The sequence below is a fragment of the Patagioenas fasciata genome, chromosome 3 (genome assembly GCF_037038585.1).
Source record: "Patagioenas fasciata isolate bPatFas1 chromosome 3, bPatFas1.hap1, whole genome shotgun sequence".
NCBI lineage: Eukaryota > Metazoa > Chordata > Aves > Columbiformes > Columbidae > Patagioenas > Patagioenas fasciata.
Window position 1 is genome coordinate 43369152 of NC_092522.1, and position 25504 is coordinate 43394655.

The following is a 25504-nucleotide window of genomic DNA, read 5'->3' on the forward strand; positions in this document are numbered from 1 at the left end:
CACCTGGCTGGGGGCTTTGACTACCATCTTGAAAGCCCTGAGGAACCATGCCACCTTTCTCTAGAGCTCTGGGTAACCTGCCCTCATCAGCCTTGGGTAGACTGGCCTATTAGAGAGAAGGAGGTAGCCAGGCTGGCTTGTACATTCTACCCAGGAGGAAGCGGTGGTGGAAGCCTGCTTGTATGCTGCTTTGTGAAGCATTGACAGCAAAGGGGAAGGAACTAGTGCGTGTTTTGCTTAAATGCTCCATTAAAAGGAGTTGGTGGGAAATGGGGTGGTTGGAGGGAAGCTTGATAAAGGCTCTGAAAGCAACAGCCACAAATGGGAAATTTGATAAAGGTTAGAGAGACAGGGGGTGAAGCTGGTGGCTCCTGCCTTGGAAGGTTTGACAGAACCTTCTCAGGAATGTTCTCAGCAAAGAAACCTTCTTCTCCCCCTCCATGTTCAAAAACTTTCTCTCTCTTTGACCCATTGCAGCTCACATGAGAGATCACCTATCCTTCCACTGCTAGTTTCACGATGGTAGATACCCTGTCTTCCCTTCCCAGTAGGGTCCTGACAGACAGACCTCTTATTTCCCAGAAACTTTGTCTCCTTCAGGAAAAAGCACTGAGTCATGCAGGTATCTTCACCTCTGTCTTCCATGGGAAGGTTCAGAACAGCTATTCAAAGAGTAGCCATGTAATCCAGGGTCAGAAGAGGCCATCAGCAACCCTTGGACCATGTTCTCTGCCGCCTTTCAAGTCTCCCAAAGAATACAAATACTTGGAAATTGTGCAGCTCTAGGCAAAGATCAGACATGTATTTACAGAAGTGGGTCAGTGAAAGTGTTTGAACACCACAAAGACTTCTCAGTGTCACCATGCTGTTCTCACTCATCCCGGCAGTGCTGAGCACCTCTTACAGATCTCATCATTGATCTTCCATGGTTAGAAGGTAACACTCTTATTCCAGGCTTAGTTGGTCAGTTCAGAAATGCTTGATTTCATTGCCTTTTTGAAAGTCCCATCCTGCTTCAGAAACAGTTCTAAAACCGTATTTGAAATTCCCCGCTCCATTTGCCGGTACGTGCTGACCAAGGAAGATCCATCTGGGGGAAAATTCGAAGTTACTGGAAATAAAATTGTTCTCACCTACATGTTGCCCTCAGACAGAGGAAGTGAATGCACGAGTCAGATTAAAAAAAACCAAAATAGAATCCCTTCATTATTTTATCACAGATTTCAGGATGCACGAAATTGTTTTATCATGGAATCAGGATACATGGATTTCATATGCGTCATTTGCCTAACTTGCCAGCAGCAATTCTGGGTGTCAGCCCCAGTTTCTTCTCACATTGCTGAGAATGCTCGAGTCTCACTGCTATAGAACAGCAGCTGCACAGCAGTATCAGTGAACTGAAAGAACACCTTGGTGTTGCAAGAGAAAGCTACAGAGAAAATGTTCCGTGCCACCATCCAAAGTCCTTGCTCTGGTGATATAACTTAGAGTTCAGTTACCATTGTGTGATCAAATTTGATTTCTAAGTTGCCTCAGAAAATTTTCAGTTAAGAAATTGGACAGGATGCTCTTTACAAGGCTGATGGGTTATTTTCCTGTACTTCCTGTGCTGCTATTGAAAAGGAACACTGGGAACCAATTTTGACACTCACTGTGTCCACTCTCATAGAGACTGTGGGTCAAGTAAATTCTAGACTGAAAATTGGTTTGAAAGTTGGTGTGTTTGGCTGAACAGAAGTAAGAAAGACCAGCTGAACAATCTGGGAGTCAGGCATGAACATTCATATCCCATCTGAGGGTGTGACTGTCTCAGGGGCAGCTAGAGGCTTTGACTTCAAAAGGGAACATAAGGACTGACCTCCCTGAGCAGTCGGGACTGCTGCCCGTGCTGGGATGAGTCAGCCCGTGCCGAGCTGACCTGTTCTCCACTTTTCCTCATGTGGCTGCCCAAGGCTATTTTATTAGAATATAAAAGCAATTAAATCCAACAACACAACTCTTTAAACTACATGGTAAGATGGAATAAAGAGGATTTTGAAAACAAATCTAACCTCAACTCAGTGGGTCCTTACAAGGCAGATATCCTTTTCTCTGGGTTTCCTTGAGTCCCTCTCCTCTTCTGTCCAGGTTCCTGCCTTCTCTACATCAGTTTCCTCTCTAAATCCTTGGCTTGATGCAAAACCTGTCTTCTCTGATTGCTGTCCAAGGCTTGTATTTACTATGGGACCCATCTCATGATTCCATTCTCCTCTAACCATTTAGACAACATCCTGGCTCCATGTTTTTCCTGGCAGTTTCTAAGTGCTAAGCCATGGTTGGACCGTCTGGAGCATGAAGCCATGCTCTTTGCAACCTCACCAGGTGAGTGACTGTTCTCTCAAGGAATGCCACCTGTGTGGGTGAGAAGGTTTTAGAGGAGGCGGAGTACTTTGAGACAAATTGCTCATTCAGAAGGACAGTAGGCTGGAAAGCTAATTCCCTCACATCAGCCTCTGCCTTCCCTGGCAGGGCTCCAAAGAGCATCTGAGCTTCTTCTGACGTGAGCTGGGCGGAAGGTTCAGAAAGAAGTCTGGGAAGCGCCACATGATGGAGAGTTTACTCAATCCTGCAAATCCTGTCCATGCTGAACAAGTTCCTTTCAAGTATGTGTGAGTTCCGCTACTCCCATGACAGTAATAAATCAGCTGGGAAAGGACCTTATGTTTGACTGGCTAAACCAAGAGAGACCAAATGCCAATGTGTGGGCAACTGAGTCACGCTCTGACTGAGCAGCAGCTTGACTCTGAAGAAGACAAGGCACAGCTCTCCGTACATTTAATCACTGCCTTGAACGTTGTATAATGCATTCTTCTTTTGCTGTCCTCACCTATGGAGTGACCATCATGTTCTTTTCAGCTAATTGCTTTGTTGATAGGCTAAGCATACATGTAAAATCAAGTCATTGTCAATACCACGTGTTTGTTCACACCACGTATCTTCAAATGCCACAGTTAGACTTCAGAACTACTAGTTTCTTCCATAAAGTACCATATCTGTCTTCTGAGGGCCATCGTTCCTCCTTTGATGGACTAGAGACCATAATGTTCTGCTTCTTAATTTAGCATCTAATTGCTTGTTAGTTGTACTGTAAAGTTCTTTATGACTTCTGTTACATGGCTACAGTAATTAGTGTTTATATTCCCGAGGCCTGCGTAGCAGCGCTTTAACACTGCATAAGGAGATGAAACCCACCACAACAGAGTATACCTTGCTCTCAGAATTTCTAATTTTGCATCCTCAAGTTTTGTAGAGCCTTGCTGTGGGAGTCTCTCCAGAAACAGAGTAATGGGTAATCCATTATAGTAATTTTGAGTGGATTTTGCAGCAGAGATGCAGAAAAATCTTAATGGGAAGCTTCCAAGATCACGTAGCCTTCGCTGTACCAAGGAGTATGGGGACTTTTCAATAACAAACACTTGGCTGTTAGTGCTATGATTAACTGTCATTTGCAGGACTTGAACAAAAATATTTGACGTCTGATTTGGCTGCTTTCAGCATTTTTGTATTCTTGATTACTTTTTTTGTAAAATATTGGAGCATCTTCTAGAAACATCAAAACGCATACTAAAAATGAATTTCACCCTGCTAGCATCTGTTTCCAGATGTTTTCTCTGATTTGCCTGCTTATTGGCCATTAGGAAGGCTGTTTGTCCACTGAGGTGATTACCTGCAGGTGCTGGCGCTGCATTAAGTTGAACAGGCACAGGGCTCTGCCGCCTCTCACAGGACCTGCGAGTCCCTGCTGTGGGGGTGGCCACAGCTTGTCTTCACACCACCAGTTCTGAGCATTAACCACAGGCCTCCACCGTCCTACCTAACCTGGGCTCTGACATCGCTCTTGTTAGGCTGAATGCCTCTTTATATTCTTATGGACTCTTTCCAAATGCAATTTGATTGAGTAATTAATAATGTGTAGGGAGAGTTAAGCTTTTTAAGTTCTGCTTGTTTTTCTGCCAATTATTCCATCAAACACTGATGTGCTTTGTTGCTACGGAGCTTCTCTGTGAGGCATGACTTTGGTTTATTCAATAACGCGTGTATTTCTGAGAGCGATTTACATAAGAGTTCGCCTATCCAAACTTCATTTTCATACAAGACTGATTTTTGACCACTTGGTGTCTGTGTCAAATATGAAAGCAGACACTGAATCAAGTGTCCCTCACTCAGTATCTGGGTGAGAGGGACAGGCAGTCTCACAGCAACTGCCCTTCTCTAACCTTGCTGCCTTTCCCCTTTCTACTCAAGGTGCTGCGGTGCAGTCTCTTGGAGACCTCACCATGCCATCACACATCGCTGCTGCGGCTTCTGCTGGCTCGGGTTTTCAGGGCAAACAGTAGATTCAGCCCTCAGAGATGGCAGCAGCGTGTCCTCTTGTACTGGTGTGAGCTGTACCCACCTGTAGCGAGCTAGCGGGACCTGGAAGTCCCTGAGTCCCTGCTCCTTCCTCCTCCTCCTCTTCCTCCTCCTCCTCTCCCCTGCCTGGGGTTTGTTACTGTGGCTCTCAGTGACACAGGGCAGGCGATGCTGCCCTCGCTGCCGACGGGGTGTCTCGGGGGTACTTGCAACTTCTCTGAAACCACACACAGGGCAATACAGTGATGAGTCCCTTTGCACTTGTTAGAGCAAAACAAATCTGTTAGCTTTAATCTTAGAAGTCATTTTCATAATATCATTTCTGCAGCAGCTGGTTTCCATGGAAACCAAGAAATGACTTTCAGCACATACAGGAAAGAAGACAGCTGACCTGTTTGTCCTTCCCTGGCCGGTGCACTTGCATTGCTTGTTGCTGTCAGGTGTGCAAGCCCAGGCCCAGAGTCTTCAGCCTGTTCCACCAGCAGCAGCCGGCGTGCAGTGCCTTTCGTGTCTGATCCTGCCTGTCTGGACAGTTTGTCCTGAAGCCAGGGGAGGAGGGCAGAGGGAGAAAAGGTCTGGAGATGTCTTCGCCCTCTCCTCCCACTGCTGTAGCGTTCCCATACCCCAGCAGTGATGGGAGGATTTGTGGTTAACTCTGCCTGTACACATGCCACTTTCTTTTTGGAGCCCTTGCCCTCTCACATGGCCTGTTTTGTTCACTCATTCCACTGCTCCTAGCATGCTTCTATAGGTTAACTTGTTAAACAAGTATATTTAAAATATCAGTCCTATATGTATTGCACTTAATTTACCAATATTCTTGGAATTCTTCCTAGCTACTATCACCAGAAATATCTGCTCTGTTTAAGTCTCATCAGCTCCTATCTCCAGGTTGACGTTATGTTACCTGTTTCTGTGTAAATGCAGTAGGTGCAAATGCACTGTTGTGCCTTTTGAGGCTTTGGAGAGCAAAGCTGAACGAGCAGCATGAGCATCAGTTTGTGCTTGCGCTGCATCTTTGTTGAGCTGTTCTGCCTGGAAAGTGCTCATTTCCAGCCACAGACTGTGAAGGGATGGGCAAGAAGAGGGAGCAGACAGCTGCTCTCTCCTTGGGGGCAATGGCTGAGGTGTCCAAGCACTGTTCCTCCTGCAGGAAATGTGGCAGTGCCGAGTGGATGCTTGCTTGGGACCAGACATAGGATGACCTGTGGCATTGCCATAATCAAGGCTTTGACTTGTATCAGGAGAATCAGCACTTGGCACCAGGTTATTTAATTGGATTGTGGACATCCTTGAGCTTTCAGCAACGTGGTTTTGATGAGATGCTCTTTCTCTGGGTGTTTTTTAGACTTTAGCCTTGAAGGTAAGATCTTTTAAACCCAGCAAAGAGCAGTGATCAGTTTGGATGGCCTTGGTGGCCAGGCCCTGTCTGCACCTCGGGGCAGAGCAGCCACTCCACCATCTCAGCCTTTCTGCCCGTGACCTCTCCTTTGTCTGTCTGCTGGACCTAAATGTGCTTTAGCATGCCTGCGTTCTCCTAAGCCCAGTCCCTGTGCCCATGGGAGGGACGAGTGACTTGAGTCTGTCCTTTAGCCCCATGGTGACTGAGCTCTCTCATCCCTGCAGCCAGCAGTTTAGTTTACTTTGGCGTCTCCAGCTGCCTAATGTTTCCAGCTGTCTCTAATGTTTCTCAAAGGCTAGCTTCTCAAAATCAAGCTGACAATCACTAGAAGTGCACTGTTAGGGTGGTGTTTTTTTCCTATGAAACCAAAAGATTAAATTTTATGAAGGTGATCAGCTGAAAAGTAGCCTATTTCAGCACTTTTCTCCAGCTTGCAGGCAGCTTAAAGGCAACAGCTAGCTTGGAAATATGGCAGAAAGTCACCTTGGAGTCTGCAAGGAGGGACAAAGTGGAGCTTTTCCAGGCTACCAGGTATATGCTGCAAAGGCCACCACTGTTGGACATTAAACAAGAACCTGTTTCTGGGGGGTTGCTGCATTCTAAGTAAACCTCCTCAGAAGATAAGGAAAAAGAAGTATAGATTAGTTCATGACACAGTCAGGGAAGAGTGTGATGACCGATAGGGTTACCTGGTCTGCACGTAAAAGGCAGGTCCTCAGAGACCATTTAAGAAGTTAAACATCTGTAGAGGACAGCGTGAGGGAGAAAAAGGTGATGCTGAGGAGCTGATGGCTCTGGATGTGCTACATATAGGTTATGCCACAGGCTGGGACTGGTAGCTCTGAGCAGATTCCTGTTTGTACTTGGTTTAATTCTTCAGTATTATTATATTATCAATAAATAGTTACATGTCAGTAGATTTAGTATTAGAGCCTTTTTTTCCTCATTTGAAGACAACCTCAGCAATATGAGCACCAACCATTAGGAGCGTTGGTGCAGGGAGCCGCAGGGCAGAGGCAGCGATCTGTGCCATGGAGACTGTCCTTCCTTTAAACCTCTTAACATGCACAGAAGCCATCAGGCTCCTGGAAGGGCAAAGCAGCTCAAAGAAAGCAATTGCAGAGGTGAGAGCATCCTCAAAAACTGGGGAACTCCCTGAGGTGTTTCTCTGCCCTCGACGCCAGAATGCTGGAGGTCAGAGCTGGCCCGAGCAGCCTCAGCTCAACCAGTCACCTCAGTTATCATCGGTTCTCGTTCAGTGCTTTTGGTAAGCTTTCCAGGTCTGAGATTAAAAAAATAATTGACCTTTACAGTTGCATTTCACTGACTACATTGCCGTCAGCTCTTGCTAGTCCTCACTACTCAGATCATATTTGCTTAATGGCATGTGAATTAATTTGTTGGACACTGATGCTTCACTGCAGGATTAGTTAGTGACTCTATCAAGGGGCTGGTGCACAAAATTTCAGATGTAGAGTATCTTTTTAGGGGGAAAAATAAAAAAAAAGGAGGAAAGGAAATTCCAGTGCTCCTGGAAATCCACACTTTTAGGGTGCTATGACTGGAGTAATGAATGAGCTGAAGTACAGAAGAAAAATAAACTAAATTCCAGCTATTTAAAGGCTCAGCAGTTCCTTCCAGGCAAAAGACAAGCAGCTATTGTGTGCCTGCACTGGGAGGGCTGGGGGGAGGCAGCGTTTCCCACAGGCAAATTAGGAATGGGAAAACCAGAACAAAACCTGCAAGCCTCAGAAGCCCGAGTAGGGAACACAAGCCTTTTTCTGTTCGCATGATTTGTGTTGTCATTAGGTGGGTTTAATGGTGCTTTATTCTTACTCTTGGAGGAAAGCTGGGCTTTGCTTGAGCCAACATTAACGACCATTCAGACCTGGGAAATGTCAGGGAAGCAGCCAAAACCACATTTGCCGTGTCACTCAGGCACACACAGGGAACAGAGGGGCTCCTCCTCCCCCATGTCTCTCGCCGGCTGTGGAGGTTGGTCACGTTTCGCTAGACTCTGATAAAAACTTGCCTGTAACCTGTTTGGTGGGGATGTCTGATTCACATCAGTTATCTCTCTGTAAAGGAATACCTGTATCGACCACTGTCACTGGGACCAGACTCAAACCCCACAGGTGTGTTTTAGCCCCCCACCCTGCTGCCCTACAGTTGCCTGGGGCAGAAGATGAGGCCCACATTGTGGCTGCAGGAAAGGCTTTTCTCATCTGAGATGGCTTGAACCCCTCTGAACCTTCTTCCCAAGCCACAGTCAGACCTTGCAGGAACAGTTCAGCAACACAGTTGAGGCTTCTTGGAGTCCAGTATTTGAATGCGTTGTTTCAGGCTGTGTAAACGTGAAAGGAGATGAGGTGAAAAAAGACTGCCTGAAAGGAAGTCCTAGAGTTGAAACCCATGAGCTTAAACAGCCACATGAAGCCCCTCTCTTTCCCCTTCATTGGTTTCACTCAGAAGACACCACTTTCTCTACTTTCACAGAACCGCACAGGCTAGAAGCAGCAGAGCAGGTAACAGGCAAGCACAGCAGCTTTCTGCGTTGAGGATTTCGGGACTGACACATCGTTTTGAGAACAGCACAAGATCCACCCGCCACCCATGTTCCACCTGTGGAAGGAGTGGTGTTTCCTTAGCTCTGCGTGTCCTGGACAGCTGCTCAGAGGGGCAGGGATGGAGAACTGGTCCGGTGGCAGTAATGCCCCTCTCTGAGGAGAACCAGATAGATGTAGCCCCTCTGCCATCCCCAGAGCAAGCTGAAACTGTGCAAGTGCAGGAATCTTACATTTCTTTATGGCTAAATCCTGGTTAGTTTGAGATATGCTAATTTTAGAGGACCAGATCATATGAGAAATATGGGATTCTTACTCCAGACAAGCAGGAATCAGATTTACTGGTGGAGTACAGCTGCTTTCTCAAAGCAACGCCATGGGCTTCCCTGACAAATTGTTACATTGAAAAGTTGTTGAAGCTTTGTCATGATCTTATGTAGATCAAGCGAAAGGGTATCAGAGAGAGGCCAGGAACTGCCCAATAGCCATTTTCATTGCATTATATGAAGTACTGTGGAAAAAAAATATTTATTGACAGGGAATGATATGACTAAGGTGCCTTTAGCTGTAAAAATGCTTTGCCTATTGAGAAGCTGTTCTGATGACAAATTTGCGACATCAGTCCTGCATGCCTGAAGAAACTGGTTTAGAAAATGAAATTTAATTTGAAGCTGTTCTATTTTCTTCAAGAACAGTGTAGTTAAACTCAGCTACTCACCCATTAACAAACAATGCCATGCTTCCTGTGCATTCATTGCCTTCCTAGAAGTGGACAGGCACCCTTAGCCATCGGACACCACAAGTGAATTTATCTGGAATCCACAGTTTTAAATGGATGAGCTCCGTCAAAGTTGCCAAGTTCCTTTTAACGGGTTACAAGTTCCTCAAAAAATATCCAGGGGAGTTTCTCCAGCCTGGGCCAGCGCTGGGCTGTGGCGCCATTGGCACCACCAGGATGGGCGCAGCACAGGGTGGTGGCTCAGGCTGGTGTTGCCATTGGTCCTTGATCACACTCTGGGTCCTTCTGCTCAGCGCAAAGGAGCTGGAAAGGCGCAGACATTACAGACCCCACACATCTCATGGCTCATGTCAGAAAATAGCCTATAGGTTAACTATAGGAAACCCTTGGATCATCTTAACATCCTTTGAAGGCATCTTCCAAAAGTGAAGATCAGCTTGGGTGGAACTGACAAAACAAGTTGTAGGTACCAGGGAATAACACACACAGCCAACCGTCTTTTTTTATAAAAGTATTTTTAATAAACTGATGGATTTAAGTTTCAGATGCTAGACAACTTGTTGCCATGTACAGGTAACAAAAGTCAAAATTCTTTGAATTTTATACAAATACTATGTAGTACAGTAAACTTGAATACAAGTTTACAAAAAATGCATCAGTGAATATTCAGCTTGTAACCAACTTCCAACAGTGAAAATTACCATGTATCAATAGTGATCAGAATTGCATTGCAAATTGTAGAAGTAACACAACTATGTTTTTACCAAGCCACTCTGAAGTTACTGGTGCACACTGACAGTACATTGGATTTTTTTTGGCTTGCTGAACAGAAAATGGCATTTAAATAAAATGACTTTGAGTTAAAGAATATAATACGTACCAAAAGTACTACCTTACAGAAAACTAAACAAGAATGAGAAAGTAAACAGAGCAGAACCCTGAAGTAGTGATATTTTTCTACCCGTTTTGATGGAAAAGACTCCACAGGTGTCCAGCTTTCTCACAGCATTTTGCAGTGTCCTAGTCCTAGCACAGTGTGGTCATTAGTAGACTAAAGTAATCCCTGCTTGGCAGTAATGCTGGTGAAAGGTAACTTGCTCTATTGCTAACAAATCAGAGTAACCACTGGCAGGGTGACTTCTCAGAGGCATCCAGTGGAGGCTGAGTTGCGGCTGAGGTTACCAGCACCGCTTGTTTTGATTCAGTACCCAACAGCCTTCAGGGTTCAGGGGTCAGTTTCCTCACAGGGTTTACAAATGGATGATTTTGAAACAACAACAAAAAAGAGGAGCATAAGACAGTATTTTCACCTGTACAGCTACCAATAAAATGAATGTTTTCGTTACAAACTTTCCAGTCTGCTTTATAAAAAATATTCTTAGTTTTACTTCTAAATAAAAACTGTGCTGTGATCTGTCACGTTCTTGCATTGTACATGCTGCAGTTGTGTGTCATAATGAAGGTGTAGAGATTGGTGACCTAGCACTCTGGATGTATCAGAAGCCTAAAAAGCTGATTTTGGTACATAAAAGTTAGGTAGCAATGAAAATTCATTCTATTTATTTTCCCTAAAACCTAGGAAAAGCTACAGTACATTGCTAGATCAGTGGCCTCAACCCTGAGCTGAAATAAAGGACCTGCCTTGGCCGAGAGACTCAGTCACATTACTTCCCCAGCTGCACAGCAGAGACAAAATAACCTGTGGCCTGTTGTCTCAGCTGTCAGGAGCGCGAGATTCAGTTCTGTAATGCTTGAGAGTTGACTGGAGACCACCGTATTCATTTTCACTACAGGGGAAAAAAATGAAAGGAGAACTCAAATTCAAGAGATTCAAGTGAAAAAGCATTCGACAGGGAGAGTCAATATGTCCAGCTTCTGGAGACCAGAGAACGTGATTAGCGGTAGACTTGTCAGTCTTGAGCATTTCCCACTTGGCAGAAGAGATTATTAAAGCACGTACCAAACTACAGTTAAAGAGACTTCTACTATTATCCCATCTTTCCAGAAAGAGTCTCAATGATTTCTTTTTTCCCCAGAACTGAGCATCTCTGTAGCTACACTGCATTGCAGACGATGAGTGAAAAACGTAGAGACTGCCTGACAAAGGATCCAACCCAACCGCTGGCAGAAAAACTTCTACTTGTTTCTAACCCCAGTTGGAGCTGCCCATCATAAGAATCCTTACTACAATTCAGCCTACTGCACCTTCCCGTAGGGCGCAACGGCATCGACTACCTGTGGCTAGGAGCATCCATAACATGAAGCATTTTTGCCTCCTCATTTTTTTTTTTTTCCTTTTAAACAGCAGAAACTGTAGAGTCAGTATTTCACTTAATGGAAAAACTAAAATCCAGCAACAGACTGAAAATAAAGCTTGTAAGAATCATTTACACTTCTAGTAATGCACGCTTCTTTGTGAGCTGATCAGTTTATGGATGGTATGTTTTTTTTTTTTTAATTTAAGGCAGCAAGTCTTTCAAAATACACAAGCTCACCTCCCTCATGTTTGTGCTACTGTATCCTTATGTGCACAAGAGAACCTCACTAATTTACACTAATGACTGGAAGAACCAATAATCCTCTTGGTAAGTGAACAAGAATAAGGCATTCCATTATATATTCTGATCACTAATTATAATTTAGCTCTAATTATAATCTACCAGCAAACATACTTCTGTATTTTAGAAAATAATATCTCTTACCTTCAGATATAATTATGTGTGCAGATTAGTGGGTTCTGCTGTGTAAACACGCAGGTGCATAAGCAATTTTCAGGTTTTTCTTCATTACATCTGACAAGAAAGTTAACGCCACAGACAGAGACTGTGGGAAAATAAATTAGGATTTCTGTAATTTGTGCGGATATGCACAACTGGGCAGTAACTCATAGCTCAAAAACAAGGACACGAATGTTTACAAACTCAAATTAAGCAAAAATCAGCAGCAGAAAGCAAGGCCATTCCCCAGCCATAAATGGCTTGTATTACACTATTCCAAGCTATATGAAACAAACAAACAAGAATAAAAGTACTAACTTTTATATACAAGTCTGAAACCAAGTAAAGCAAATAGTGAAAAATTTGTTGATGATATTCACATGTCTAAAATCTGGTTGAAGTAGACTGTAAATGCAGACAGAAGACAGGATGCAAAGTACATGGCTGAGTTTAAAAAAAAAAAAAAAAGGGATCAATGTGCATTGTAATGACACAGAAATTCCCCTTCATATGTGCAAAAATCCACAGTTTCATTAATGTAGAGGTCATACTTCTAGTAACAGATCTTAGACAAAAGCAGTCTCCCTACATCCTGCAATCACCTGTTTACATCAGCCACTTTAAGTGCACAGTACCCTGTTTACATATATAGTATTCAGCAGTTTCTGGCATTTCTCAAAATTTACGTTCACCTGCCTTAAATCTTCAAAACAAAAGGGAGAGTTCATCCAGGGCATCACACCACTGCTTTTACCAACAGTTAAATCCAACTCAAATGCTCTGTTCTTCCATGGTGGCAGGAGTCCTTACAGGACTTGTAAACAGCAGTACACAATACTGTAAACAAATAATTTAAGTTCTGCTTTATACAAGATGTTAAATTAACCCAGGTCTACCAAACAGGTGAAAATGAAAAAGGTGGCTTCAACCATAATCCTTCCCTTTTCTCCCAGCAATCCTTTTTCACTACATAAATAATCCTGAGCTGAAACAGGGGGTGACGAGAGCCTTTTTTGCATATAAAAACCATGTTCTAGAGTCAGCTCTCACGTGCTGTCAGGAAGTCAATTGCTGGAGAAATTAAACTGAAGTTTTTCAAACCATTTGTTACTTTGGAGGGAGACTTATAATTTGGTGTGGCGTCCAGTTCTAGACCCAGATGCTGAGCTTGCCAAGGAAGCTGATGCCGCCGCATCCTCGGCTTCCTCCAGCTCTTCGTGCAGCTCCTGGCTCACGCTGGACTGGAGGGCTGCAGGTGTCAGCCACTCCTTCGGCAGGCAGCTCTGCAGGAACGGGATACAGGAGCTGAAGTAGGCAAGGCGATTCACCCACCGTGGAATCTCTTTTCCACACAGAATCTAAAGGCGGGGAAGGGAAAAATAAAGGATTAATTTGTCTTTTGGTTTCAGCAGCAACAGAACTACAGTACACAGTGGAAATAAAAAGCAAAGGCTGCAGCAGCCTTATGATTTGCGTATCACAAACGCCAGTCAAGCAACACTCAAGTTAGCTACGCTAGGACAACTTTACCCATCTGTAAAAGCAGCATCCCAAGTCACACAAAGAGACTTGTTTTCCACTGTGAGAGCTTGACATATGCTTCTGTATTTTCTTAGAAGTCCCGAAAAGCCTAACCACCTCACTCTTTTTGAATAACTTCTATAAAAGACACAGAAATGAGTTAAGGTATGCTTTCTATTCACTGCTAATTCCTCAGAAACAGAAATTGCAAGAAAAATCTCACTATTAGAAAAAAGCACCCTGAAAACAATTGGTCAAAAAGATATAGTGTCAATACCACAGCTACGCCAAAGTATCCATACAGCCGAGGGTATTGACTGAGACAGCCTCTGATGACTTTGCACAAGACATCACCACCTTGTAGCACACAGGCCAAGCACAAACACTCTTATGTTGACTGGAACAAGAGAAGCTATATAGTGCAAAGCTGGTTTCAGCTCCTCAAAAATATATAAAGCTGCATTAAATACTTGTTTTTTCTGTACACAAGTCATTGAATGGTTTCATTGTCACTATTCAAGGAGTGAGCTATTTTACTTAACTACCTCCATATTCACTTCTGGTACTACTTCCTTCAGTGTAAATCTGGAGAAAACTGTAGGTAATGTGAGCATTACTCTGCTACATTTAACTTGTAATTACATCCTTGTTTTTACAGTAATTCTGAACATTAAATAGGACAAGACATAAAATAGGAACAACATGATAATGCGGTTGAAGAGTATGGCAAAAACCTGGCCATATAGGCGAGATTTCAGGCCAACTGCTGCTTTGTCAGTGTCTCACCCTACTTACTTGTTCCAGCATTGCACATGAATCATCATCTCAATAAAATTTTCCAGTACCACTGGAAGATCAGTTTACACAAAACACAGGCTATACAATAAGTGTGCCATTAACTGTTTGAAAAAAAGAAAGAACAATTAAATTTTATGGAAGTTCATAATGGAAAAAATAGCCATGCCTTTTTTGGAGTGCTTCAATGAAACATTAGAATAAATTCTGACAAGCAGAGATTGCCAGCTACTGATAAAAATCACAACTGCCATTCCCATCTTTGTCCTGGGTTACTTGTTCCTGACCCTTTCCCTCGTGTTGATACATATGTGAGTGATCAGGCATTCAATCATATTGGCAAACCAATCATTTTAAAATAAAAACGAGAGGAAAAAGCAAAGTCCATTCAACTCCACAGTCAGATACTCTGTACAACCACTTGGGTATCTACATGTCCAGGACACGGGTGCTGGCAGAGCAATAACTTGGCAAAAGCCTCTCAGAGGATTAACACTATCTGTTAAACTTCAATGTCTTTGTTATTCTTTACAGTAGACCATAACTTTAAAAATTATTTTCAGTATGATGATTCTGTGGATAAAAATAACACATGGTTCTATCTTCAGTAGTGATCTCTGAAGCATCTGAAATGATTTGGAAATCCTGTTAATACTTTATTCACTAGGGCTCTCAATTAAGAATGCATACCTGCCAGAACACAAACTATGTATGAAAACAATATTTAGCATTTTTGGCAGCAAAATCTTGTGCTTTGGACATGAACAGAAATAGAACCTGAAAAACAGCCACATTTGCCCAAAGTAACAGAGCTAGGAAGTTGGAAATTAGGTCAAACATTCCAAGGGACAGGAAAAATGCTTTGTAGCCACCCAGGAAACACGTTTCTACAGACCTTTAGTTTGTTTACCTCGGATAAAGCTGAAGAAAAGTGATTGCAGTTTTTGTGCATTAGGTGATAAGCATTTCCTTTGAATTCTTTTCCAAGCTCTTCTACTATTTTTTCTATGTCATCTTCCATAAAGTCAGTACTGCCTAGAACCACAGCCTCTCTAGAAGAGAAACAGAGCAGAAGGTGATCAGGCTTCTATGATATAGGCAGATTATTGTTCACACATCACTCAAAAATCACCCCACTGTGGGTGGGGAGATCTTTCTGCCCTCCTAGAACAACATGGATTATTTCTATTACATGTTACAGAACCACTTTCATCTTTATCATGAAATATGATTTCCTTGCTGTTTGCCCACCTGTAAGTTCTTTGCAGCTTAACTCTGAGAAATACTGGATGCAATTTTACCCTATTCTGCAAAGTATATAATTTCTAAGAGACAGCTGAGAACAGGTAAAAGCTTATAAAGCAGGGAACGGTCAGGGCAATCACACTGAGAAAGTGCAAGAGAGACATGGGGAAACCTTGAAGAGCAATATTTTTCAGCTTTGAATAAAAATTTTACTACCTTGAAAAAGTTACCCCATTGTATACACTATACGAATAAAAAAGCTAGCCAAAAGTCCATATGATTTGTACAGATTTAAGGCATTTAATGTATGCCAAAAATAATGTTATTTGCTGTAGACACTATTGAGTCTCATCACCTTTGTCCTTCATTTCTAAGTAAGCACACTAATTTCTCAATAAGTCAGAAATCCTGTAATATTCAACATACCTATCCTCAAAAATAAAAGCAACAAGTTGTCTTTTTAATATGCCTTCTGAAAAGCAAGAAAATAGGTATCTTTCTTACTTAAATTTAAATGTTTCTCCTAGCTCAGAAGCATTTCCTGGTGAAATTTCAAATATTCCAGAAAAAGGGTACGGATGACCACCATAGGCAAATTCTGAAAGAGAAAGCTCAGATTTAACAAAAACAGCATATGACAACAGTGGGAAACAGCAGACCTCACTGACTGGAAGATCACAAGGATCTAAAGCTAGAAACCAGACTTCTTATTTACATGGGTAACAGATGCAAGGAGCTGGAAATGAAGTTTTGTAAGGTACCAGTTGATCTAAGTAAGAACCATCAGGAAATTTCCTACATCACTGTACATGTTTAACTTGAACAACTTTACAGTAAGTATATATTGTTTTAATTGTATCAGTGAGGATTTACAAGTTAAATTGTAAGTCCCACCAATGTTCTTTATACATGCTTGTTTTTAAAAAATCCACTTACATATTTATGGATTAGGGATTCAAAGTACTGCACCCTCAGAAGTCTGATGGCGCTTCTATTCAGTGTGCACTACAGCTGTAAGTGTGGCAGCTAGTAGTGACCTAATGATTTTTTTTTATTTCTTTGATTTGCGGGAGTTCAACTCTCCTGAGTTCTTCACTATAACAGGAAAGTAAACCAGTGCATGCGTCTGAAGTCTGCACACAGCATCTGCTGGCATAAGCACTTACAGTACAAGAAAATATCATGGGGTGCTTTAGCTTCCTTCTATGTCTGTACAATAATGCAGCACACCGCACCCAGAGTGCAAAAAAAAGCTGTAAGCATGACTTCACACTTCCTCAAAACTCTTACCACATCATCCAAGTCCAGCATTTGGCTTTGTGGATAATCTTTTTACAACAGGTTAATAAATAAAGTTTGATGTACTTTGAAAAATGCAGGTCATTGTTCTAGCAGAGGCATGACCTGCTACAGGAGGGAGCTGTTACACCATGCACAGGAAGGGAGGCACATGTGTTCGGCGCAGCTCGAGCCCAGTTTCAGGCACAGCACTATTGAGAGTCAGGTCTTTCTGGTTTGGATTAAAAGAAATTTTTAAAAGTGTTAACAATAAATGTTGCGTTTTGTCAATTTGTTACTTTGAAAACACTTGCAAACTCAGTTATGGTTTGACCATTATAGCAGCTGAAACATCTATAGTTTAAGGTAACTTTGAACAGTGTGGTCCTTGGATCTCATGCCACAATATTTGCTGCTTCCCCTCACCTCCAAACACATTCCAAAAAGAGAACTGGAGTTTTTTTGTCCTTAAATGGAGTGCTATTAGCACCATCAGCTCACAGTGTCATTAGGTTGGCAGGCAGGAACACCCCAGACCTGAGCCTGTGCTACTGGATGCTCAGAAACACCGCTGGGCAGCAATGGGGACTCAAAGTGGCTCAAACAGGTCAGGAAGCTGCATCCCCAAAGTACCACCTACTTAGCAAAATTTCAGTGTGTTGCTGTATTTATCACAAGCATATCTTTTGCTAATGGTATTCATGAGATGCCTTTTAAACAAACTATCTTTTTAAAACAAATCAGCCTACCAATAAGGGACAGACAGGTTTTGCTGAGCATCATACACTTTCATGTGTCTATCTGCAACAAACTATTGTTTCTGCACCTAAAAATTAACTCCTTGCAGTAAGGGCTGGCAAAATACTGAAGAAACATAACTCAACCATGCTTACCTGAAGCATACATTTATTTTAACAATAGGTATTTCAAAACCTAAAATACATATTTCTATGCCTAGTTGAATAAAGTGCACACTTTTTCATAGTTGCACAGCTTTAGACAAGAATGCAAGATTGGATTATTTGTATCCAAGGTTTTTTCCAGAACAGAAGAGATGAGAACTGTAAGAGAAAACTGATGAACAGGTTTCAGAAGCCAGACTTCCCTCACTACCCGATAAACGTTTTTTAAATAACAGCATTACCAAACAGAGAGTAAGTTATGTTTTTCTTGCACATACCTCGGCCATACACCTCTATACCTGAATGGAATACTCCAATTCCAAGGGAAGAAGTATATTCATTCATCCAATACTAAAAGAAAAGAAGAAAATAAAAAATGACTTTTGTTAGATTCTCAGACAGATTTGTCTTCTGATAGCAGGCTGACAAGTATTTATCTTCCACATCAAAAGAATAAAACCCTACCACAAAGTGAAACTGCACAACCCATTTTACAGGAACAGAACATGCCATTAAAGTTCCACAACTGTACAGAGTGAATTAATTCCATTGGGTTCTACTCCAGTGTTTTAGTGCTGTCAATGTCTGCCAGCCAAGGAGACCATCCATGGGAGAAATCCGGGTCAACTTTCGATTTGTCAACAAGTTACAGGTTGTAAAGTTTTCCACTAGGTGGGATACATTCTAGAATCAACTGCAGTACTTTTGCAGGACTGCTTTTTTCTAATAATATCAGAATGCAGGACTGTAATATACACATGCCATCATTTATAGCAACAACCACACTTTTGCTTATGACTAAGTGAGCATGAGACACACTCAGAGATATGTAAGGTGGACTGAAATTGCCTCAGTATATTTCATCTCTGAATACACCGTTGTCGGACACCATACAAGAGACGAAGCTCTCTCCCAGCTCCGGATGTGTCTCCATACACCAGGTGTAAGTCTTTTGCATAGGTCTAACACCTGTTTCCAATATATCACTTCTATTGTATCCAACAGATAATAATTGCATTTCAAAAGGAAACCAGGAAGTGATAATTTATGAAAAAAAAAGGGAGGGGTGGCGGGGGAAAGAAAAAATCCCTTCCCTTAGTACTTTCTCTTTTCTTTTTCAGAAGCAGCAGCAAGTGCCTGTCAGGATCCAGTTATTATCCTCAAGATTCTAAAGATGTACAGAGTTCTGGAACTACATCGACACCCTCAAAATATCAGTCTCAGTAAAAATTTTCAAGTGACACACAATTTAAAAAGGAACCTCAAACAAAGGCTTTAAAAAACCAACCTCAGTTGTGTCCTTACAACTGAAATTGTCTAGCAAGAAATACTTCTCAAGACTACAAGGAAAACATTATTTTGTCATTTAGTCCAGTAGCGAGATTTTTCCTCCCAGGTCATGTGGTCCCAAGGAGCACGGCTGCAAACTTTAGCAAAGGAGCCTGCAACAAGTCAGCTGGCACACAGGATACAGATGAGGTAGCACCCCCAGGAAATTAATATTTCTTTAGCAAACAGGAAGAAAAAGAAGCTGTCTTCTTTACACAACCTGTTGACATAGTAAGTGCTTTCTGATATGAAGTCACTATTAAAACAGCACAGCTGATGATAAAAATATAAAAGGTTACAGGTGTTACAGTTTAAGATGTGCTAGCTGAGTTAGTGCATAATTTACAGGGCCATTACAAACATTATGATATATAACATGCATTTCTGAAAGCTAGTTTTCTCCCAATAAAAAATATGCACTAGACCTTGGACTGAGAAGCTATTAAAGAAAATCAAGACAAGTTAAATAGCAAAAAGCGCAAGTCAAGCCAAAAGATACAAATTAGGAGGAATAAAATATGGATGTATTTGGCTTTTATAGTCACCCTAAGTACCGTCAAACCTAAAATAAATAGTCCCCCAAATTCAGTTACCATCAGCCACCAAACATCAGCACGTGATTTTTCCAGCCTAAAATTCACAATTATGCTAGCAGGCACAGGACGCAAAAGACTATCTGGATAGCAAGATACAGAGCATTTGATGTCCTCTTCTGTAGACAAGCCAGTTGTGAGAAATTTTGACAACATGAATTAACAGAAGGCAGATTTTGTTCCTTATATTTATTTAAAATTAAGCCTCATTGAGATCTGAGGATAAATTTTGCTCAGGACTAAATTTTACCCTTTGCTTTAATTTCTGTTTTTGTCAATGCGTTGCTTTGTTAGCTAGTGGGGCATGGATGACTACACTAAATTATCACCTTAGTCTATTTAAAGGGCTTAGCAGTTCTTTCCTTCCTCCTCCCTGAGAAGAGCAGAGAACTAGTCTGTATGATCAAGCTACATCTAGAAATATACTGGGTTAGATTTACTCTGTATAGACAAGGGGTGTCTAACTCATTTTCACCGGGGGCCACAACAGCCTCACAGTTGTCTTCAAAGGGCCGAATGTAATTTTAGGACTGTATAAATGTAAGTACTCCTGCATTTATACAGTCCTAAAATTACTTTCAACCCTCTGAAGGCAACTGCGAGGCTGCTGTGGCCCCCGGTGAAAATGAGTCTGACACACCTGATATAGAAAGTCAAAAACCAGGGAGAAAATAAAAAGAGGGGAAGGAAAGAAAACAGTATTATGACCACCAAATGAATTTAACGGGTTTGCGAGCATAAAAAAAATGATTCTGTTCACTGAAGTGAAATCAAAGCCCCCAAGAAAATGGAGGAGCTAGTTAAACATAACCCTGTTTCAGTTCTGAAGCCAGTCATATCCCACACTTTACCAGCTGACCATTTCAAAATAGTTTTAGGTTTGATTTATAGTAAAAACCATAGGCACATTCAACATACAGTTTGTTAGCACAGGAAGAAAGCTTGTTGGCCTAATGAGAAGATACATCCAAATGAACCTAATCTAGAACTGAGCTTGACAGGGTCCCTGGTGCTCTAGTCTTTCCTCTCCTGGGTACTCATTTGGCCAGAAAACTCTGGCTCCAGCCTCTGAATCCCAAATAACCTACACGTTACACACACACGTCAGATCTGTTAATGCCAAGCAAGGTTATCACTGCTCTCTGAAAATGGAACAAAAGTTATACAAGATATTCCATAAGCAGTAGAAGTAATAAAGCCTCGTTTGTTACTAGGCAGAAAAAGAAAAATTATTGATGCTCCTCCCTCACACACCCTCGTGAAACCCAGCGCAGGGTGTAGGGAGAGGACAGACAAGCAAGTCGCCCACCCTCCTCATCGTTTTGTACAGAAGCAGACAAAGGGGGCAGAAAGCTGCTCTAACAAGGTCTTCTGCAAGTTCAGTGCTGTTCCAGTGCACACTCCTCCTTACTGGTGGCACCTAAATACACGGGGCTCACTAGACTACAGAAACTGAGCAGTGGTGGCAAATAATGCAAATGTTAGCATCTTTGGAAGAACTGACTAAAGCAAGCTGGCATTTAATATTTCCAGTAAGAACAGAGTAGATTAACTGAAGATAAAAGAATTTCAATAAAGCAGAAATACTTTCCCCATAGGAACGGTAATTATATCTAGTTATTACTTAATCTGGATCAGCTATTGGAAGGTTGGTCACATTTTCTCATTGAGCAAAATGCCTTATCTCACTGAAGAAAGAAATGCATGTCAAATGCAACTTAAATAACAACTATATAGCTTGCTGGGTCAGTAAAATGCCACAAATTCTGGAATCCCCAATGGATCCTGAAAGCTGCATTTTTTCTTCCATTACACAAACTTGATTCCCTTAATTTAGTCTTCGTATGAATTTCGCCACAGTATAATGTATAGAAAAAGCACAATACCATATCCTCAATATTTTGCAATAAGTCAGTCTTATAAAACAGGAATTCATGTTTAATGTAACTATCAGAATGAAAACATTGGACAAGCATTTTTCTATATGCACAATAAAGTCATGTCATTGAAATGAAAGAAAAAGACTAACCCCAGTGCTTCAAAAATATCTTCATTACTTTCTTCAGAGCTTTCATTTATGTTAATACTTTAGGTTGTTAAAGCCTTATTTGACAAGGGAAAAAATAGGATGCTGCTTTGTGCACAAAAAAGCTAGACTCCTAAAAATAGCAGTTAGTTAAAATGAAACTATAAAGTACTCCGGTTCTCAAAACACAATATATCAAAGTCTTCACCCTACCCTTTTAACGATCATAAGATTTTCAAAGGCATGAACTGCAGCACGTAAATATGCCCTTAAGCTTCTCTCCCTCTGTAAAGTTCCCAGTACTTGAAAGTCCCCTTTCTTGTACAACACACGCACCCCTCCTCCCTCTTTGGCTTTATCAAAGATTTTCACTGTTTCAAGCGCTAAGGACAATGGAAGGGTATATGCTCAGAAAACAACCAGCTCGGTCCTGCAAGGAGTTTCCAGAGCAGCAAGGTCACCCCATATTCCCCTGCATACCTAAGCAGCTGCCTGGGAAATGCAGCCACAGTTAGCACTCAGGTTAAAATAGAGCTGTTGGTATCACTGCTGCAGTTATAGTAATGTTGATTCTGTCAACCAGGTGTCTAACAGTGGTCTCTTGTTCCAAAAGAGAAACAAAAAAACCCCAACAACAAACCCCAAACCCACCTCCAAGTGACACAAAGTGTCAGAAGCAATCAATATACCTGCTAGTACCTCAATACACAGTTGTCAAGATTGGATGAATAAAAAGAACTTCAAAATAGCTATTATGAAAGACTCTTCCCTTTTCCCCCCCAAACAACAAAGTATCATAGATTTCAGCAGGCTGTCTATATGCAGTCACATAACTGCTGTGCAACACGAAAGTAAGGCTCTAGTTTAAGCTCCTGCTTCAAACAAGTTTAAAATGGACTGAGACATCATTTAGTGAGAGTTCAAGGCTGGATGTGCACTGACAGTGTCCTTCAGTCACCGTGGGAACCTCAGCTTTTCTTTCCAGTTTAAAGGAAACCCGTTTCTCTTATGGTCAAATAAGGTGGATATCATTATAAAACAAACACAGCTGAAGTACGATATAGAAATATTCAGCTTACAACTATGTATAATTTGTGCTCATGTCCACAACTGCAAACTAATGCACAAAGTGCCACCCGTATACGTGATCAAGCATTCTTTTGGGGAATAAGTTCCTTCCACAGATGGTGGCTTTAGAGACTATGCTACTCCTTGATGTAGGCAGAGCCTCACTTGTCACGACACGACAACTATCAGTCGCCAACATGTCCTAAGAAGTATGACACTAGTTTTTATGAGCACAATCTTCCTGTTGCTTTTTTCCCCCTACCCTTCCATCAACTCTCAGCCTTCCTAGGATGGCTGGAGTAAAACTAATCACAGTAATTCAACTCTGGAGAAAAACAAAGGAGGATGTGGGTTGTGTCAAAGAAATCTAAGGACTAAGGGGTGAAGGAAAACCATGGGAAGCGTAGACTATGACAAGAGAAAAAAACAAGGCATGCTGAAGTCACATCCTGTCAATGCCATCATCGTGGCAAGAACGCTGTTTCTCACGGAGGCCGTGGCGCGACTTTCCAGGCAGGCACTCACACGGGAGACAGTCCCTTCTGTCAGTTTTCACAGCCTGCCCATGAACTGAGCCCAGGTGACACTCCGCACAGCTAAGCGAGTCTTCGTGGGAACACCGGGTCTTCCACCTTGGTGGGTCAGAAGTGCATCAGGCCTTGACTTCAAAGACACTGCCTTATGTAAGAGCCCTGAAACTGAAGTCCTATTTCTTGCCCTGTTCAAATATTTATAGTTATAAATGTAAAGCCACCTCTTTCCATGCTAGACGAGATTCTCCAATGTACACTTTTAAACTGTACTCCAGAAAAGTCATACATACACATGTGACAGAGCATCCTTCCCTCCTTAAGTCTAGTATAAACAAGGTACACTGACTTCCTGTTGTATCAGCAACATGTATGATCTCAACTAGTTGAGCAAAGACTCCATTTATTCCCTTCTCTCTGAAAAATCACAGTGAATAGACTGTTCCTGTCTGCACTCTCCCCTCATTCTCTGCAATAAAGGAAAAACAAAGTAGAAGCAACAGGTTATATTCACTGGAGACAGAACTTTGACACAGGAGGGGGCAAGAAAAAAAAATTTTAAAAAATCCTTTGACAGGGACATTGATTTCTATGGTAAGTATTGGGGTGAAAAAAAATTATGACAGAAATCAGGCTAGTTCATGTAAACTCATATATACTTTTAATTTCAAAACAGCTGCCTATAATTGCTTTTAAATATTTTAGCACTTGAGCCTGAGTTTTCTCAAGCAAACAAGCTGCATTTTCTCACTGCCAGCAGTCACTGACTCTACATTATACAACTTCACCCTTTTAAAAGGCAAAAAGTTCACTTTAAAATGGTGGTGATGGCAGGAAAGCCTATCTAAAATAGGCTAAGTAACACAAAAACAGTTACCTGAAGCTAGTTGTGAATCTTACTGTCCCTCTATCAGTAGATTCAAAATGTGGTCAGAGAACTAGTACTCCTTGTTCTAGTTTCCAGCGCTTGAAACGCATTAACGGATAATATTTTCTTAATATTACTTATCCGCACCTCCAGCTCTATGCAGGTACTTACACCTCATTTGTTACCATAGCATTTGAGCAGCTTGCAGCTGAACAGAAAACAATACAACAGTTGTTGTAGGTGTCACAGAAAGATGACCCAGAAGGGAGGGAAGGTGAGCTCATAGGACTGCAAATCAAGCTGGAGCAATTCCATTATTTCTACCAAGTTGCAGCCACACCAAAACTGTTCAAAATTTCTGGTCTAGAAAAAAACATGTTACTGACACAGCACTAAAAATCTCTTATCCCTACAGACAGTGGTTATCCACAACTACTATCCTGCTGGAAAATCAGCCACTTTTCTGGTTTTCAGGAGCAGGAACGGGAGAGCCTCCCCCCGCTGAGCCCTGGCGGCAAAACCACGGGAGGATGAACAGCCCGGGGAAATTCAAGCGTGGCTATTCACGCATCGCTGGGGCAGGGGACGAGTTTCCCCTGTGCCAGGGCAGGGACCCACCTGTCACCGCAAGGCCCGGCCCGCAGCCCGGAAAACTTTGGCTGCGGGTCACAAAAGACCCACAGACACTGTCAGACCTCCCAGATCATCGCCACCCCCTCCCCAGGTCTCTCATCGCTCTCCGCGGGCGGGAGCCCACGGAGCCGCCTCTCGCGGGGACAGGCCGGAAAAGAGCAGGGAAACTTTCCCCACTGCCCTCGCCCCTCCCGCAGGACGCTCCGCGCCGCAGCGCCCGCGGCCCGACCAGGACGGGGAGCCTGGACCCCCGCCTGTGCCCGCTGCCACAGGTGCGGGGCCGCGCTGCCTCGCCCAGCCCAGGCTCCTGGCGCCGGGCCGGGCGCTCACCATGTCGTAGACGTTGAGGATCACCAGCTGGTTCGCCATCGCCGGCGGCCCGCGGGCGCCCCCCGCCCGCTCGGTCGCTCCCGCTGCGGCGGCGGCGCTGCTCAGGCGGGCGGCGGGGCCGTGGGGACCCCCGGGGGCCGCTTCCTCCTCGTCCTGCCTGTTGCTGCGGGGCGGGGGGGGGCGGCGGGCACCATGGAGCCGCCGCCGCGGAGGGACGGGGCCTCGCCCCCGGGAGACGCGCTTAGCCCGCGGCCGGCGGCGGGGGCCGGGCGGGGCGGGGGGGAGCGGGCGCGGGCCCCACCTCGGTGGCGATGGCGGCGCCGGGAGGGGAGCGGGGGAGACGGAGCGCGGCGGCGCGGGCGAGGGAGGGCGCACGCAGCGGCTCGCGCCCTACCCGTCGCTGGCGCGGGGGCCGCGGTTCGGCCGGGCAGCCCCTCCAATGGGCGCAAAATGGAGCCGCTCGAGCCCGCCCCCATCTCCGCCGGGCGCGGGCCGGCCGGGACTACAGCTCCCGGCACGCAGCGCGGCGGGCAGGACTGCGGCTCCCGGCGTGCACAGCGCCGCTCGGGCGC

At 43.3% G+C, this 25504-nt stretch overlaps 1 protein-coding gene across 2 annotated transcripts; it reads right to left on the bottom strand.

The window, feature by feature from the left end:
• Positions 1-9595: 9595 nt before the first annotated feature.
• Positions 9596-25295, bottom strand: DESI2 (desumoylating isopeptidase 2). Of its 2 annotated transcripts, XR_011738295.1 has the most exons (6): positions 24933-25295; positions 17834-17906; positions 15880-15973; positions 15041-15182; positions 11800-13172; positions 9596-10884 (listed from the first exon to the last, which is right to left on the bottom strand). XR_011738295.1 is itself a non-coding variant. In XM_065833347.2 (5 exons), the coding sequence occupies exons 1-5, from the start codon at positions 24969-24971 to the stop codon at positions 12939-12941; spliced, it is 582 nt and encodes a 193-aa protein (XP_065689419.1). In that variant the 5' UTR covers positions 24972-25295; the 3' UTR covers positions 9596-12938. The 2 variants fall into 2 exon arrangements, 1 of the variants encoding a protein (XP_065689419.1); XM_065833347.2 differs by having other exon boundaries at positions 9596-13172.
• Positions 25296-25504: the final 209 nt, after the last annotated feature.